Raw genomic sequence first — 18,851 nt, 5'->3', positions numbered from 1 at the left:
AGACGGCGAGCGGGTGGTGGCGGAGCGGTGCTGGCGGTGCCCGGGACCGCGGAGAGCTGGGTCGCTTCTGCGACCTGCGGTACAGCACAGCGCGGCACCGGGGCCCGCGGGCGGAAGGCAGGTAAGGGAGGCGGTTGGCCATGGCTCGGTATTGCCCGGGTCCGTCCCCGCGGTGGAGGGAACCGTTGGACACACGTTTCAGCGCTTAGGAGGGATCGGTTCCTCAGGTAGCGTCCTCGATGTCGCCTCTGCCTGCTGCAGCCTCGCAGCAAACCCACCTAGTCCACATCCGTGGCCTCGTCTGATATAAAGGGGGAGGGAGGGGGCTCCTATTTTTCTGAACCATTTCGGGTCACCTTCCACAGCCGCTCGGAAAGACGCCCTTAGGAGCACGGGGCGTGGAGCCCCAGTAGGGAGAAGTCGGTGTAATGGTCTAAAGGTGCCATAAATAGCAGAAAAAGCTGCTGGTGGTCTCTTGCCAGCGACCCACGGATGGAGAAGCCTCTCACCAGGCAAGGACTTTGTCGGGTAGAGGTCGTGAAAGCTGTAGTGATATCATTTACCATATCCTAACACAGCCTATTTGTGCTAACATGCCTTTGTGGTGGAGTTTTTTCCACTTAAAACTGCACTCGGTAAGGTCAGTATTAATTATTCAGTGGACATAGAGGACAGCCAACGTTATTTTCCTTTCTAGACCACAGTGAAGTGACAGAACATCTTCGTCCATTGCAGGTGATTTTAACCAGTGCTGATGTGCCCAGGAGCCTGTGTGAGCATGTTCAGTGTCTTTCCAGGCATCTCTTCTGTCTTTTTCAATAGAAAAGATGCTTGAAAGTGTATCTCAATTTTGTCCTATTAGTTTTGCCTTAGGCAAGATGGGGAATGTGAGGAGAGAGTAAGAAAAATCTTTAAAATACACATATAAGTAATGTGGGAGATACATTGAGTCTGTTTTGGTTTTCTCATGTGTTAAATGGATTTATTTTCTTTTCCCAAAACATATTCTAAGGTTTAATACTTTAAATCAGAGACCATGGTAAGATAGCATCTTTACTCTGAAGCTGTATGTCTCAAAGGAAGTTGTCTCTCCACCTTTTAACTGTAGGGAAGGAAAGGCATGGAGAAGTTAATGGTATGTCTGGACTCATTCAGCAAAGTGTGACAATACAGGAATGGGCTTCTGCATGGTGACTTAGGCTGGTGAGGCAACCATTAGACAAAGTTGCCTTCCAGCTGGGTATTACTTTCTGGAGGGAAAATATGACGCACTGTGGGTGACAATGAAAGAATTTCTGCAGCCCCCTTTAATAAACTTCCACAATTTGTAGCCTCCACAGATCCCCATTTGTGACCGTTTGAGGGATTGTCTCTGACTATCCTACACATCTTAGGCAGGCTGTATCAGAATAGTGATTAATTAATCCCAGGGAGAAGCACTCATCTGTGCTAGTGAAGTAGATCTTCATATTCCAACCTGCTTGCTATCCTGACTGAGCTGCAGGCCACCAAGGAAAATGCAGTGGGCCCCTCTGCTCCTATGACTTGCTTTATTTCAGTGTTTTTCCCAGAGACCACTGTAAAATTACTTTTCTTCCTTATCAGGATAAATTGCTTGGGTGTTTGTTTGTTTGTTTAAAATTTCATAATAGCCAAAGAAAGGCCATAAATACAGGGGCTGAAGACACGTGTTAAGGTTCTGTGACTGATGGGTGGGAGGAGAAAGGGAGAGACATAAAGCTTGGAGAGTAAGGAGGCAAGGAAAGGAGACATCCATTCCTTGGTATTCAATGGGTGGCAGCCCCTACTAGCACATAATCTGTCCACAAAGAACAGAGCTGCAACAACCCATGCTCAAGGGTGTTTTCAGCAAGGCAATGGCTTCTATTCACTGTCATGTGTGTCGTCTTTAGAACCAAGGATTCAAAGTGTACCTTTGTGTGAATCAATCCAGTGGTTGAAATTAAAAATCATTTATGCAGTAAAGAAGAAAATCTTATTAACTAAACCCAATTTTAATCTTCTCCTACGTGTGTACTTTCTTATTTACAAAGGGGTGTTCATTTTCTCTTACTAGTAGCAGTAAAACAAGTTGGTCTGTCACTACATGCAATCATAGTGGTAAATTCAGTAGGCTCTTCTTACATATTTATGTTATTCTATAAACTTAATGTTCAGATTCTTAATTTTTACATGCTAGAAAATAGTATCTGATTAGACAGCCGATATTTACCTTTTATTATTTTCAGTCTGTGTCAGCTTGTATGTGGAAAAAAATAAATCTGTACTTAAAGCCTTGGAGTCTTCATTTTCTTTTTTTGAAGTTGAAAGCCATCTGATTTATTTTTTCCCCTTGGTATATCTATTGCTTAAAACATGCATTCAAAAATCAGAATGACACACTTAGGAAAAGGAATTTGTCAGTGGTTGGTGGGGTTTTCTTCCCTAGTTGTCAGCTCCTTCAGAGTTTTGGGATTAGCATGCATCATTCTTCAATATCTACTTTATTATTTATAGATCAAAGAGGAAAAAACTAGATTTTCTGGTTTTATAGCTTCCAGATTTCATCTTGGATTTGAATGAACTAGTTCAATTTGGTGAGATTAATAGGAAACTCTACATTTTCAGGAAAGGCTACTTTTGTCAAAAGCTGATTTTGTGCTTTGCCAGCCTATGGCTCAGCTATTCAGCTGATGACATCTGCCAGTCCAGTATGCTGCCATGCTTGGAAAATCCTACCATAATAATTCCTTACAGCCTTCTGTCCTTCAGTGGGTCTCTGCCCTCCCATGGCTCGTAATCTGTGATGGCGAGGGGGAAGGTCTCAGAGTTGTTAAATACCAACCTGATGTGAGAAAATGGATGGCTCTAAACAGAGAAAATCTTCTGTGGGGTCCAGTCCCTGGGAGAGAGATGTCTGGGGCCAGCAGTCTTACAAGTAGGTGAGAGCAGAGGAGTTTTAATGAAAAGCCTCTTGGTATCAGAAATAAAACTTTAAGGTCAAAGATGATTTCTGACATTTTTTGATAGTTAACCTTCAGAACAAAAAGCAGGCTTGCACTCCAGCAGTCTCTGCTTTTGCTTTCTCAGAACCCCACAGTCACAGGTTCTCCAGGTTCCTATCTTCTCCTGGAATACCAAATTGCATTCCCTCCCCACCCCCGTTACAAGAAGCACTGAGCCAAAACCAAATGAAAACTGGTGTTGAGTTTCTGTTACCCTTCTTCTCTGGACCTTTCTCTGGGATTACACAAAAGGCTTCTTTGGAAATCCCTGCTACTTTCATGTCCTGTCTGTGCATTCTCTCCTGTGCTGTTTCTTCTTTCATCATCTCTCAATGGCAAGTGAGAGTCTTTCTGTTCCATGGCTTCTGGTTTCCATGACAGAACAGTTCCCAGTCAATCCCATCTGATGGCCAGGCTGTAGCTGATTAATCTTTTTAGGGACTTCCCCTTTGGAAAAGTATTTTACTCTCAGTGGAATCTCAGAGAATTTCAGCCTAATTAGGAGATGGTCAGGATTTTACTACCTTTCATCATTATCCCTAGGAATTTCATTCCAGTGATTAAAATAAATGCAGGACATAATGAAGAGAGACTCCCACTCAGAGTTTGCAGTTGTGCAAGATGTAGAATATTAGCATCCAACAGTTTGAAACTGGTATGTAGACAGATTTTCTAAATAATCACACATCCTGCCAATATCTTACTAATGATACTAAACCATTAACTTGTCTGCAATTGAAAGTGCTGCATTTTTAATATCCTGGCATCATGGATCTGTATCTGCACTCTGCAATCAAGAGTCCCCTGAGCCAACTAATTCCTGCTGTTGGAGATTCCATCTAAATATCTTAGATGATGTTTACTGTGCAATGTATTAAGCAGTCCTGAATCACTCCCAGAGGAATCTTCCAGTTCTGGCTGTGCAGTTCGCCTCTTAAGCAGCTCCTGGGATGCAGTTGGGTGTAACTCGGAGAAAGCTCTGCTCCAAAGCCCCCACATGTCTTGCCTAAATAAGAACCACAGGATGTAATTTGGTTTTTGTGTTTTTCAGATAATCCTTTCCAGACTGGATTTGCAGTTTACTGTGTTTTCTATTGGGCTGCATGGATGCAACTTTTTGATCCTTAACTGCGGATATTAATATGTGGTCTCTCCTCATTTTGTCTGAGTAAAGCACTGGGGTGCTTGATCTTGCCAGTACAGAGCAGGGCAGGGAAGGAGAGGAGAGGAGACAGACAGTAGGAAGAGAAGGAAAAAGAGTTTGAGATGCCAACACAGAGTCCTAGTCTTCAGTTATAAAAGTCAGGCTGGAGTCCAGCATAGAATAAAAGATCACAGAGAGAGCACTGCATGATTTCCAAAGGAAAGGAAATTAAGGTCTTGTAGTCCTTCACTGAAACAACCACCTTCCAGCCAGGTCTCTAGCTAGCTAGGGCTGCACTATCTTGTTTTTAAACACAAGTGCTTCACACACACCATTTCATGGCTCTGCAGCCTTTAGACAGCACTCCCTGTGCTTCTTACTTGTATGTGGGTATACAGTGTGGAAAAGGTGTTTTCTCTGCCCTCTGGAAAGGGAGGTGAAGGCCCCAAAACTTATTTTCATGTACTACATGTTTGCCCAGTTGTTACTGTCTCATAGGTATCTGCTTGGATGCCTAGAGCAGCTATAACACCAGCTGGATGTATGGAGCAAGCTCCTAATGCATCTTCCAATCCCATTTAATATCAAGCATCGAAACTAAGGATAAATCAAGTATTATACCAATAAAAATAGATGCTACAACTGATTCCAGCCTAAGGGCATGGCTTTAGAGGCATGTTGCTGGGCTCAAGGTGTTTAGACTGACTTCAGTTGGCCATTCCTATGGTAGAGTGCAATCCATCAGGGACATGGAGGATAGTGGAGGAATTTCAGTGGGTACCTGCTGTTTCAAGATGCAAGGTGGCCTGCTTTGGCAAATGCAGAAGAGAGGGATAGAGCAGGAGAGAGAGCGTTTCTCTACTTTATGATGGAGATTTTTTTCTTCCTACAAGATTTAGGGACTTAGCCTTGAAGATTTTGAACCAACCTGCATTTCTAAGTTATTCTTTTTTTAAAACCTTAGTTCTCTTCAAAGGTGAATGTGCACATGCCATTCATTGACATTCTCAGCATAGTATAATAAGCATAAAGAAGCAGATCTTATCCCTGTGGAGGCAGTGGGAAGCTTTTGATTCCCTTGTCCAAATTCTTTCTTTTAGCAGTCTGGAGAAAGAAGTTGAGAGACAAGGGAGAAACAACACTTCAGGCTTTTGTTCTAAAAAACAATGTAGAACTGCACAGTTTGGGGAATTTGTGAAAGTTGGTATGCCAGAAAATCGATTAGGCACTTCATTTAATATAAAATAAAAATGTGCAGTTTTTCTTGTATGCTGTTTTGCAGCTTTCAGTAGTACTGATCTGCACAGCAGTTACTACTCTCTAGCATTTGGAAAAGTTAGGTAACTGATTCATAAAACAGATACTCTGTAAAATGTCCTTGACTTTTAAAAAAACCCTTGGAAAATGTCATCCAGAAACAACTCAGTGATACTTAGGAACACTTCTCTCAACTAATTCTTTTTGTTGATTCGGCCATGTTTGCAGAAGGCTGTCAGCAAGCATTTGGGTGTCTCACTTAGGATGTCAGGGAGAGCAAGGGGCCTCAGCCAGGCAGCATGGCACTGTCAGCCAATGTGCCCTAAATCCACACCTGATCAAGTCTGGACTTGCTGCAGCTGCAGCCTCAGAGATGGTCAACCTGTGGTGGCTGAGGCAGCTCCAGCTGACGGTTCCAGCAGGATTGGTCTAGAAGCTGCTCAGCAGTGTAGGACAGTGCTGGCATTAATGCCACCTACTGACAGACAGGAGCTATCTGCCAGTGTTCAGTTGGGAAAGACTAGGCAAAGGAGGCTGTGTTGCTTGCCCACTCCTCTCTTTGATTTTAGCTTGGGCTTTTAGCACCCTCTGCTCTGGAGGGCTTAGGGCAGGGGAGCTCTATTAGCAAGCACCCATTATGTTCTCGTCATGAAGCATCATACTGTGTTATCCCTCCTGCTCTAGTGCTCAGTGCCATTCTGTGCTTTTGGCAGTCTAGCCTGAGGTCTGCTCCTGCTCAAATGCACACCTAGATCATGGTCTTTTTTTTTTTTTTTTTTGACTCTCTCTTGAATAAATGAAAGTGCTTTGAAGCTTGTGGATTAAGCAGAGAGGAAAAGACATGATCTATGAGCTTTGCTGTTTGCTTTCTCCTACCTTGCTGGGGTGGCATAGGCAGATGTTTTCCTTTGTGCCTCATGCTATTGTTAAACAGACACTTAATGCAGCCTGCAAGGGGCCATGAGGGGTAGTTTTTCCTTCCTTTTCTTAGACTTCCTTTCCTCTAGCAGGAGCTGCCTGGTGAGACTGATGAGGGAATCCATCTAGCTGAAAAGAACACTTCATATTCTTTAAAAATGTAAAAAGGTTATTTTCAGCGAGGTAAATCTCTCTGTCAAACTCACTGCAATCTGCACAGACACAAGTACTGATAGGGAGAGGCTGTTCTTGCCTTCCCTTCTAATGTCATTTGTCACAACCTTGAGTATTTGCTAGATTCAAGCAACTGCAATCTAGTTTGAGCTATGTCACCATGAAATAGGGATACATGTTGTCCCCTGTTTCAGCAGGGTACGGTGAGGATGCATATGTGCAAGATCATGAGGAGTCATTTAGGGATCCAAAGCTGTTGAAGGAGCCCTGCTGTTCAGCCCTCTCTTGGGATAATGTCTAAATTAAGTGTACTTTTTTTACACAGGCTGTGCCACATGTTTTTGTAGAGTCTGAGGCTACATGTCCTGCATTAGACAGTGCATTTTGTCATAACATCACTGGTTGGTGACTGAACAGCTGGGTGGATCTAATATAATCTATTTTCACATGTACAGTCTACCAGTAGATAACCTCCTTAAAAATACTAGGGATTGGAAATAATCCTTAGGTAGCATACATCCTCAGAAACATGCATAAAACCAGAGGCAGGCTTGGGTGGGGAAGGGATTGGGAGTGGGGAGGCTATGGAGCAAAAGGAGCAGGTACAGGAGAATACATGAATGGGGAGCTCCCTTTCCATGTGTGTCACTGGGGAATATTTTACCCTTATCTCTTCCCCATCCTGCGTAACTCACAGTGCTTCTAAAGTACAGGTTGTGGTTTTTTGTTTCTGCAGATAAGCCCTGCATGATATGAGTGAAGGCAGTGCCAGTTCTTATGTGTTGTACATTTTATGTAGCCATGAAAACAAAAACTGATGCTCCTCACTGCTTACCGTCTACATTTTGTCCTCTCATATCTGCTCTGTGCAGCCATAAAAAGGTTATGTGGGCTATAGCAGGGATTTAAGATTTTATTAGCTTGTGGGAAGGCTCTTCCTTCCTGTCTGCATTCAAACCAGATAATTTCTGTCATCAGCAGGATCAAGCCCTGAAAACCAATGGAAAAAACTTCCTTTGACCTAAATGGTGCAAGGCCAAGCTTTTAGTCTCCCACTTTGTGTCAAAGCATAAGCAGCAGTAGCTTTCCTGCATAGTAACAGAAGACTGTGCTTCTAAAAATTCCTCTACAGAGTGTTTCTACAGAGCTGCCTCCTCAGGGTTCTCCATCTGTTTTCACACAGATTAATAAAAAATTGTTTGGCTAATAAACTGCCCCCTGCTATCCCTGAAATGTGACCATTTCTTTGTCTTCCCTCCCATGGACAGTTATTAGATTCCTGTCTGCCCCCATGCTCACTAATATGAGATGAGCAGCAATTGTCATGTTGCAACTCCACAGCAAGGCTTTGAACAGGTGAAGAGCTTGGTGTGTGGCTGAAAGAGCTGATGCTGTGGACAGCTGTGTAGTGCTGAAGAACAACTTCAAAAGCAGCATTGTGTACACTACTGTGATTTTTGCAAGAGCCCATTTTTTGGTCACAACTATGGAGAAAATATTCGCAGGAAAAATGGGATTGGAGTGTGAATTTGCTTCATTCACAAGCATCCCTGCAGGATATGGGGCTGACGGTAGTGGTTTGAAGTGTTGAGTTCAGAAGGTCTGGATCAGGTGGTAGAGGGGAAGAAAGAATAAACACTTAGTGTGAAAACAGGCATAACATTAGGAGGGATCTTTGTGATCTTTCAATATGACTGCTCTGCAATACAGAGAACTTCCCCACATTTATACCTCTTCTGGTCAAGTACTGGTGACCAAACTGTGGTCAAGATGTGGAGGCTTCCAATGATGGGACAACTTTCCAGAGCCCTCTGTGATGTGTATCAAGTGATAGCTACTCACTTTCTTACAACACCTACCTAATGTCTACCCTGTATTTGTATCTTTCAGCTTTTTATCTCACTGCCCCTTCCTCTGCTGGACCAGAGGTATCTCCCTCACCATGTGTTTTTTCTCATGTAGAAAGATTGACATCAGATTTTACCTCCTTGTGCCTTAAAGGATAGCCTGGGCTCTTTCACTTCCTTATCCACCACAATGACGCTTCTCAATGGCATGTCCCCCACTGGTTCTTCCCACCCTTCATCTCAGATTAGGAACAAGAAGAAACTGAGCTGTCACCCCTTGATAATCCTTCTGTTGTATTTCTGTTTAGCTCTGGTGATAACTCACAGTGGCAGTAGCTGCTCTAGTGTGGTAGAAACATCAGACATAGCAAAAAAACTTGGGAATCATAGGCATCTTCTAGTCATTAACCTGCATCACATTCAAGTGAGCACAAGAACTGGACACAGATCACAAGCACCTATCTGTGACAGATTCAAAAGTGACATCACCTTGCTCCTCCTAACAGTGAAGTTTGATGTTGTCCTTTAGGCATTGGCTTCACACAAAGAATTGACATTAGTCATTCTTTTTTCAGGGCAGTAGAGACTGGAACAGTCAAGAACTTTGGGAATCTAATCCCAAATCATCATCTGTGTCTCTGGACTTGTAATACATCATCCCAGCACTGATGCTTTTGGCTCCTCTGTGGCTTAAGGCCTGCTTTCTTTTCACTGATAGGGGAATCTCACAGTTGTCTCAGGAGCTCATTAGGTTCAATCAGGTGATCTTAGGCTTTCATAGATACAAAACATGAAGTTTCATTGCTGATTCTCAGAGAAAAACATTAGAGAATATTGTACCTCCTGGATGAATTTCCTACAAAGACTGAATTTATTCCATAGAATAGATTTATTACATTTAACTAAAAATGTGTTTTTAAAAACCACTGAATGAAAGCTTCCATGAATTCCAGTGGATGTGGAGAGACCTCAGAGCCCAATGTTAATGCATTAAGAGCTAGAGCTTGCTGTCTTTGAAGTCAGTGGATGGTTTGCTTTGGAGTTAAAAGGAGGAAGTGGAAGGCAAAGCATTACATTTCACTGTAACATTTCTTGCATATCCCATTCCTCTTTTATGGCATGTGGAAAACTGCCTATCTGCATGATGCATCCATGTTCCTCAGGCAGAAGTACAAGAACTACATTGAGGAACTGTTTCTCATTAGCTCATTTATGAGGCCTTTTTTGGGGGGTGGGTAGAGGTGATGAGATGATTTCCTACATTTTCTGTTAAGGTTGGACTTTGGAATGGGAGGAGACTGCACAAGCAGTGATTTTGAACAGCTTCCACACTGAACCATACCTGTTTGGTACATCACACTAGGGTGTATTCCTCCTCACTGTCCTTTTTCACTCTTGTTTCCCCTGATCAACAGGGGAATATTTAGATCAACTTGCTTTTAGATAGTTCTAAGGATTTAAAACTTGGCACTGCATTGAGGGGAGAGCATTTGCTGTAGATATAGTATTGTATAGAGCTGTTTCCCAGTATGTCTGCAAATTTAGGCATAACTTTTTGCATGGCAGGTGTAAACTGAGATGGCAATCTAAACAGTCTGTTCCCAGCCATGCTGCAGAGCTAGCCAAGATATTCCCTGCCCAGTGATTTAGAAGTAGTCCAACTTCTGTGTTCTTCTTGTGTTGTTGGGTTTTTTTTCCCTTTAATTTCTTCTTATGTGTCTTCTGATCACCAGGGAAAATTTATTTTCTATAATGCAAAACATAATCTGAATTGCTGAGTTCTTCAAAACCACACAGAGCCAACTGGCCACAGTCTTAGGTGTTAAACTGAAACAATTAAAAGGGGGGTGTGTGCAATGTATGAGATGTAAATCGTTGATGTGTGTGTGTGAGGCATAAATAGTTGGGGTGGGGGTGTGTGTGTGAATGTATGAGGCATAAATAGTTGATGTAAACTTCAGGAAAAAAATTTCAAAACAAACTAGCAAAGTTTTACATCTGTGGGAAAACCAGGAATATGCTGCCAAATCTAGAAATGCTCAACTTTTTTCCTAGCATCTGTTCAAGTAAAACAATTTCCCTGGAATTGTGTGGGCTATAAATTATGATAACTATGTTTCTGAGTTTCCTGTTAAAGAGATGACTCAGATACTAGGTAGAAGCTTAATTATTGGCCATGTACATTCTTTTAACTATGAATGTAAATGTAAATGTTCAACACAGCTCTTCAGAGCTGTTAAAATGTATTCATATCAGTTCCTGAATACTTCAGGCACAGTCAGTTTCTTAAATGTTGTGAAATCTGAGAACCATTAATCCTGTGTCTTCTGTGTTCATGGAGCAGGATATGTCTGCCTTGAGGCATGTTTAATTATCTGGACTTTTTTTACTTAGGCAACCTTACCACAGGTAACAGTGTGACTTAATATTGCTTTTAATTTTTTTCTTGTTGTAATGGAGGGTAAAAAAAAGAGCCCTTATAGTTGTTGAAAAGGTTTGTGAAGATTTGTTTTCCCTGCACAAGCAGAAGACTTTGCTGCGGTTTCCAATTCCAGTTCCTGAAGTCATTGTAATTGTAATCTCGCTGTGTTTTCATGGTTTGATGGCACTACATAATGCTAAATTGGTAATGTATGAAGCATCATTCATTCTGACATAATTTGATTATTTTTTGTAATATCCTTGCTATGGGCATTAAATCAGATGACACTCAAAATGAGGAAAGCTGGCACCAGTGTAGGTGGTGTAATGCAGTGTTCCTGCTGCAGTTGTCTCTAAGCTGGGCCAACCCTTTAAATCAGTCAGCTTCTTTTTTTTGCCTGTGGTTTAATTTCTGCATTCCTATGCATGTGGGCCAAAACTATTGTCTTTTGTTTGCTTTCAGCATTGCAGAGGAATGTTCAATTCACCAAGTAAGCTGTACTTGTTTAATCTCTTCTTATAAATGTTAATACTCTTTCCTTTTCCAGTGGCTTTGGTTTGTTATATTTAAAATTGGAATCTGAGAATCAGGATTAGGTGATACTACAAAACATGTATCTGTGTAATGAAATTGATGGTCATGACAGTAATAAGGATCTTCAGGTGACATTTAAACCAGGTGGAAATAACTCTTGTTAGAAAAATTGTGGGAATATTTTTCTGCTTGGCAAGAAAAAGAGACTTTTTCAGCTTTATCTCTCATTTTAGGCTGGGAATGGAGTGCATAGTTTGGATGTCAGCAGTGGGACATCTTACCAAACAAAGCATCCATGGAACTGTTGTCTAATCAATGACTTCTAAGTGTAGGATCCGTTAGATTGGAATCAAGTGTTGCAAGATGCCAAGTGACACACTTGAAAGCAGCAGTGAGATGGAGGAGACAGTGCAGAAAGAGAGCAAATCTGGAAGCCAGAGCCCTCACCGTGGCTCTATGAGAAGAGCTGTGGGAACCACTGTCACATTTGATGGGGAAGCCACTATGGACCGGAGGAAAAAGAAGAAGAAAGAGTCCCGTCCTGAGTCAATAATCGTGTATCGGTCGGAGAATGAGAGTAAGGTGGAAGAGGAACAGGCAGATGAAGAAGGAGGGGAGAGGAGCTCTGAGGAAGGCTCCAAGTTCCTGGGTCAGTCCATGGCAGATGGTATGTATTCCTGGGAACATCCACTTTCTATAAACTTTTTTTGATGCCAGTATACACTGAGGTCAAATGGCAGAGACTGTGGGCTTGATCCTCTCCAAGGCTGTAGGAATTAGAGCTTGAGTTCATATATGAAAGAATGGTAGGCTAGTTTGAGGTGTCTCCTGCAGTTCTTTGCAAAGTTTGGTTGTTGCCACACTCTTAAGTTTTAAATATATGCATTGGTTGGGGTTGATCCAGAAATTAAATGCAGTGCTGCTGTGATCAAGCCCCTGCCCATGCCTAGAACACTGCCTGTAAAGTGAAAGGATGGAAGCAGATGGATTTAGTGACTGTACCTGTGAAAAGGAGTTTTAGTCATTATCTAGGATTTGCTCTTGCCTTCTGTTTGCATACTCTCAGCACAGCTTCCTCCTTAAGAGGGATTATTTGTCAAGTTCATTGTGGAGCATCTTGAAGCCACTTTCACTTCTAATGTTTGTCCTGGATAGCCTTACAGGGAAGAAGTGTGGAAGGCAGGACCTTCGGCTCATCCTCTTGTGAGTCTGCAGTGCAGGCTGAGAGGTGCTTAAATGTGAATGCACGCTCCTGGTCCATTAGCCACATTAGACTCCCCCATGATTCCACCCCCTATCTTCATGGTTCACCTGCTACCTTCCTATTTTTATGGGCCACTCCAAAATTCTCAGCCTCCTTTTAAGAGTTTCTGAAGAACTCCTTCCAAGCTAGTTAGAAATAAGACCAGGAAGAAGCATATTTCAGCCCCATAGAAGAATTTCTGGCCAGCACTGGTGCAGCAATCATCCTAAACCAATGCCACTTGGAAGCTAAGTCAGTCTGTTCATGACTCCAATACACAACCCAGCACTTTCCCGTTTGGCACTTTTGTTGATGCCTTACAATGCAAATATAATTCTATGAGAGCTTGTAAGGTTTATTTCTACACATTGAAAATGAGTTTGGATTGAGATGCTGCACAAATGCAAAGTGAAATATTAGCTGTTCAAGTATAACTTCATGTGTGGTCGTGCTTATTCCAGAACATATTTCTCTATTCTCATAGTCATATTTCTCTAATTCAGGAGTAAGTCCATGAGGTTACCAGAGAAAACAGGCATACCATTCTTGATTCAGTTACTCTGTCTCATCTCTTTCTCATTAACTCCTGCAGCTCTTTCCATTCATGTATTGTCCCTAGTGCAGATGCTGTAGTCTTCTCCTTTGTGTTTTTTGTCTTCTGGAATTCCTGTCTGCACCTTCATTAGCTCTTTCATTTTCTTCTGTGATAATTCTTAATACTGCATTGCTTCTTGCAGTCCATCTTTTTGTAATTTAACTATAACCCCATGTGCACTGCCTAATTGTCTTTGGGGGTTTACACAAAATACCCCATACGGTAAATAATTCTAATGAAGATGAGTTTATTTGCATTTGTAGGTGTCTGGAATATGCCTTTAGACAGCCGATATGTCACCTTGACTGGAACAATCACCAGAGGAAAGAAGAAGGGTCAGATGGTGGATATCCATGTCACACTAACTGACAAAGAGCTGCAGGAACTGGCTAAATCAAAGGAGCCTCCTAAAGAGAACATACCTGAGAAGAAGAAGAAATGTGATGTTGGACTGGACAGAGGACCCCACATCGTCCTCTGGACCATCATCTGCCTCCCCATCATTTTTGTAGTGTCCTTTGTGGTTTCATTCTACTATGGAACCATTACATGGTACAATATCTTCTTGGTGTACAATGAAGAGAGGACCTTCTGGCACAAAATCACCTTTTGCCCTTTTTTGATCATCTTCTACCCAATTATAATTATGGTTGTGTCTTTTTCCCTAGGCCTGTACTCAGCTGTGGCCCAGGTAGCATGGTCCTTTGGGTACTGGTGGCATGCTGTCAGGGATATGGAGAAGGGCTTCTGTGGCTGGCTTTGTAGCAAGCTGGGTTTGGAAGATTGCTCTCCATACAGTATTGTTGAGCTGCTGGATTCTGACAATATCTCAGGTAGTCTCTCTGGCAAGAGTTCTGCACAAGGTGTGGAGACCTCAGCAGTCTGAGCCTTCATCCTGGCTAACTATTTTGGTCATATGTGAGTGGTTTTCACCTAAAAAGTAACATTTTGATTTTTTAAAAAATCTATATAAATATATATTTAAACACAAACTTAATAAAATATTAGGCTGGGAGTGCTCTTTAATTGTCACAGAATGCAAGAGTGCTAGCTTCATGTGGTCTGGATGGGGAGGTGCATGGCTCTCCAAGGTTTTGTCATCTGTTTTACCTAATTACGACTTCTGGGAATAGTGAGAAAATCCAGGTCTGTGGGGCTCAGCCTGTTTGTGGAGTGGCAGAGATACATGCTGAAAAATCCGCTTCTGTAAAGTTAGACTTTACTTTTCAGGAGTAAGACATAACAGTGATCAGCTGACCCACTGAAAAGAAGTCCCCGCTCAGGGAATGAACATCAGGAGATAGGAACCCATTCAGAGGTGAAGGCTTAATTCCAGTATGTGTGATGTTCCTTCAGTTTCCCTAGAAAGGGTCCATTTCCAGTCTTTCTACAAGCTAACTGCTTAGACACTGTCAGAGTTTGACAAACAGACCACTGGAACAGTTGTGTCCAGCCTTTCACTGGGTGAGGGCAGCATAGCCTCTAACAAAAGCAGATGAGCTCTACACTGAGCTGAAATGCTCCTATCACATGATGGAAGAGTAGGGCTTGCTCTCTAATGTGGTGCATGGAGAGCTGACAGGCCTGTCACCAAGCACCCTCAGGTGGTTGTAGGTGCACAGATAGGTGCTGAGGACACACTTGCATAGGAAGGAATGGGTTATGAGAACCGTACCCAGTGTAAAGTGCAAACAGTTGTGTTAGAGGGAAGCAACACATGCTCTGAGGAAGGATGATCCATTTGCATGTCACTGCAATGGAGCTGTAGATCAGTGGCACTTGTATTTAGGGAGAGGGAGCTGAAGATGCTTGGGATGGAAAGCCTCAATGAAATTCATTCTGGTTTTCAAGTTGCACTCATAGAAGGGCTGCTGAACCTTCCCTTTGAGAACAGGGGCACTCCTGTGAATGCCGGAGCAAACTCCATTAGTGCCTCAGCTCTGGAAATCTACATCCCACACATACTTCTGGTTAATTATATGGAAGAGCAATGGATTATACATCCTCCTCCCCTCATGTCTCATTTTCATAATTGGTTTCCCTCCTTTTGGGACGCTGCACAGCATCTTAGTTAGCTCCCAGACCAGCTCTCACCGTAGGCTGGAGAAATTTTAATTTTCTCTTCAAAAAAATTACTAGCAGAAAAGTTCTTTTTCTGGATTGACTATTGGGGTTTTGGCCTAAGGAGGACATAAGAGAGGTATAACAAACTCTAATAGAGGCTGAGTTACATGTCTGAAACACGATTGGGAACAGGCTGTCCAGGGGGTTGTGGAGTCTCCCTCTCTGGAGACACTCAAAACCCACCTCGATGCACTTATATGTGAACTGCTCTAGGTGATCCTGCTCTGACAGAGTGGTTGGACTGGATGATCTTTCAAGGTCCCTTCCAGCCCCTAACATTCTGTGATTCTGTGATGATTAATTTTCTGAGTGCCCTACGAATTCAGCTGATGCTACTAGAAGGTCTGGCTTAGCCCCAGTCCAGAGGAGCGCCCTATTTGCATGCTGTGGGTAGGTAATTTGTAGTGTGCAGTCAGTCAGGCTGCACAGTCACACATCTCTATTGGTGTTTCACTTCCCCAGTCTCCCTAACAGAGGGGGTGCTGCTCTAGTCTTAGGGTGGTAAAGAGAAGAATTCAGAAGCTGAATTTCACAGAAACTACTGCTTTGTGCTGCATTTCAAGAATGAGCTCAAGACTACCCTGACTGTCCTGCTTAGCACATATACATACCAGTGATACATAACCAAATCTATCTGATCCTCTAGGCCTGACACTGAGAAGTAAGTAAAGTCCCTGCTGCATTCTTGGACTGTGTCCTTCTTGGATGTCCAGCCAAGGCAGCCACTTAGTGCTAACTTGAGAATTACCAGTTTGAGTAGTGACAAGTCAAATATCAAGAGCAGGCTCGGCCCCAGACTTCACCCACAAAGCAGAGATGCTCCCTGGACACAGGTACAGCCAGGCTGTGTTTGCTGTTTCCTGATGCTCAGCTTTCAGTCTTTACTGGCTAAGACTTTAAAGATAATAATAAACTTCCACAAAAAAAAACTCAAACCTAGTATAATATACCCCAACCTGTGAGGCAGTGGCAGCTAATACACTGGGGTTCAAAGAGCCTGACATATGACTGGGACCAGTTCAAGCAGTGAAATGCTTTTCATAGGGCTGTTTGAATCAGAGAGCTTGATATGCTTCTGGATTAATGGAGAAGCTGAGGAAGTCATGACAGAGCTGGCATTCTGTAATGACCCAGCACAGCCACTCTGCTTAATACTCCTCTACATGGCAATCACAGGCTCCCACATGGCTGGAGGGTGGGAAAAGTGATGCTTAACAAGCATCAATGGGAAAGAAGGCCTGCTGGCAAGTGTTCTCACGCTTTGCCTAGAGGGACGCTGTTGGCATGAAAGGAGTGGATTGTATATCTTGGCCCCAACATGCAGCAAACAAGTGGCTTTTGGGGAAGGATGGTTGACAAGTGTGCGTTGCTGTAGAGGGAGTAAACCCAATTCAGCTGTCACTGCTACAGAGCAGCTGTTCAAGGCTAGACGAAAGGCTGGGGTCAGTCACACAAAGAACCTTCAGCTTGCAGAGGGTTTGGATGATAAATACTAGCTCATTACAGAATACAACTATGTGAAATGTCTGCTGAGCTGCAGGATTTGCTTTCAGGGTTGCAAACAGCCTGCCAGAGTGGAGACAAAACTAAATCTGTGCCTCTCAGTGCTACGTAGTCAGAAAGGAGCATCAGAGAAGTCATAGTACCCTCCCTCTGCCATGGCAGCTATGCTTCTGGGTTTGGAGGCCACCTTTGGGGGGATTTACTGGAACAATCCATTCCTTACATTTAACCAAGCTTGCCTGTGCTCCTGCCGTCGGGGTGCTCTGCCATTGATTTTGGTGGGGGCTGGTTTAAGCTTGGGGTTAGTTCTGGTGCTATTTGTAAAAGTTTTACTCAAACTTTTCACAAAACAACTCTGGATAGCTTTCTCTCTTGTCCGTTCTCCCTTAGAGCAGTTTGCTTGCTGCAAAAATATATAATCATTATCAACTCTTGTAATAGAAATAAAGCACAAGTATATGTTTTTTTTTTTGTCTTGTTATGCCCTTGCTTTTAGAAACTCACAAGTACTTTCTGCTTATGTGCCATTGTCAAGCTGCAGGGAATTCCAGTTACTCTGATTGTTGAATGTGGCTTTGGCTGCGCTAGTCTGGATGGGGTTTTTTTTTATAAGTAAAGACAGCGTGTGTTTGCAGATTGTTATTCTTAATTGCATTCCCTTTTTCCATCCTTGCTGGCCTGGGTGGAGAATAAAGATCTATGTGGCTTTAGAAGAACGTTGCTCTCAATGCTTCTGCTTGACTTTGTGTTAAAAATGGTGCTGTGAGATGGACATAGTCATTCTGTACTGATCATTGAACACAAGCCATTATCTTTGAATAGCCACTTTATAGAGTGTCTGAAATGGGTCTCAGTGTGCCTATCCAGAACTGTCAGATATCTAGGATTTGGGATCTTCTTCGGTTTTACTTCATATTGCACAAATGAAAACCTTTGCTTTAGTTCACTTATTTGGTATCTGTGTGGCTTTGGCTCCAAGGATCTGTATGGAGGGACACCCTTCCATACCAAAACAGGATGTACATTTAACTCTAAAATATGGTCTGTGTGTCTGTGACTTGGAGCTGCTATTTTAGTTGTGCTGGAAAGACTTCTTACAACCCCTAAGTACTCCAGACATATCTCTGGTAAGTCAAAGGGGAATACACCAATACAATTCTCTGAGGTGTCTGAATATTAAATGACACCCTTGGTGCTCTCCCACACAAGTCTTAACCTCCTGCTAGCACAGGGCAAACACTTATTTGGTATTTTATTTCTTCTGTGATGTGCATCTTTGGAAAATGCAAATGAAATTCCTAGTCAAGGGCTAAGATAGCTTCCTTCATTCCCTGTATGGAGATATAAACAAAAAAAAAAAAAGGAAAGTTGAAGCAAATTCAGGGAGCTAATCCACTTGGAAACACAACTTCTCAATTACTTGGGAAATCATGTTTGCTTATCTACTAAATCATGATTTCTCTTCCAACAACCAGGTTTATGATTGTATGTTTGATCAGTGAGTTCAGAAAGCCTCTTAAGCATCCTTTCACATGAAAAGGTAAAGTGTGACTGCATGTGAACATGCAGCCCAGGGAAATTAGGCTTGAGGGACTCTCCTGGATCCCCTTTGGTCACCCAGTTCCATTAACTTTTAGTCTTCCCAATTTCTTGTCATTACGTGGTAGCTGAAGTCTGTCAGAACACATTAAAATAAAGAGAATGTCTGAGTCAGGCCAACAATGTCTTTGTCCATGTGTTTGACAGATGCCCTTGCTTTTAGCATTATAAAATATAAAACTTTCCCCCCCAAAGTAGAGCAGCTAGAATCTATTGTGATTTGCATCCATTCAAAGTAGGTAAACCATGGATGAATTTGTCCTGGAGCCCTCTGAGATACAAAGTTTCTGCCCAAATGTGATCTCTCTATCTTAGGGCTCCTTTTCCCAACCACTTCTTCCATCTGGAAATTTAACTTTACAAGGTAAAAAAAGATAACTACCAAATTTGATAATATGCTCTCCCTGGTAAATAGTACAAAAAACCACCTCCCAGGCAACACATTACCCCAGGGCTTGGTTTATTGCAAGTTCCTCCATCAGTAAT

General features: G+C 42.6%; 1 protein-coding gene across 1 annotated transcript; it reads left to right on the top strand.

Annotated features, from left to right (window-relative positions):
• The first annotated feature begins 7 nt into the window (after positions 1-7).
• TMEM169 (transmembrane protein 169) lies at positions 8-18,563 on the top strand. The gene is made up of 3 exons (XM_068138916.1): positions 8-121; positions 11,535-11,968; positions 13,403-18,563. Exons 2-3 carry the CDS (start codon positions 11,665-11,667, stop codon positions 14,023-14,025), a joined length of 927 nt encoding a protein of 308 aa, XP_067995017.1. The 5' UTR covers positions 8-121; positions 11,535-11,664; the 3' UTR covers positions 14,026-18,563.
• Positions 18,564-18,851: the final 288 nt, after the last annotated feature.

The sequence above is a fragment of the Melanerpes formicivorus genome, unplaced genomic scaffold, assembly GCF_026170545.1.
Source record: "Melanerpes formicivorus ecotype bairdi unplaced genomic scaffold, bMelFor1.0.p_v2 SCAF_5, whole genome shotgun sequence".
Classification (NCBI taxonomy): Eukaryota; Metazoa; Chordata; class Aves; order Piciformes; family Picidae; genus Melanerpes; species Melanerpes formicivorus.
Note: the sequence above shows the minus strand (reverse complement) of the source record. Positions and strands in the feature narration are given on the sequence as shown.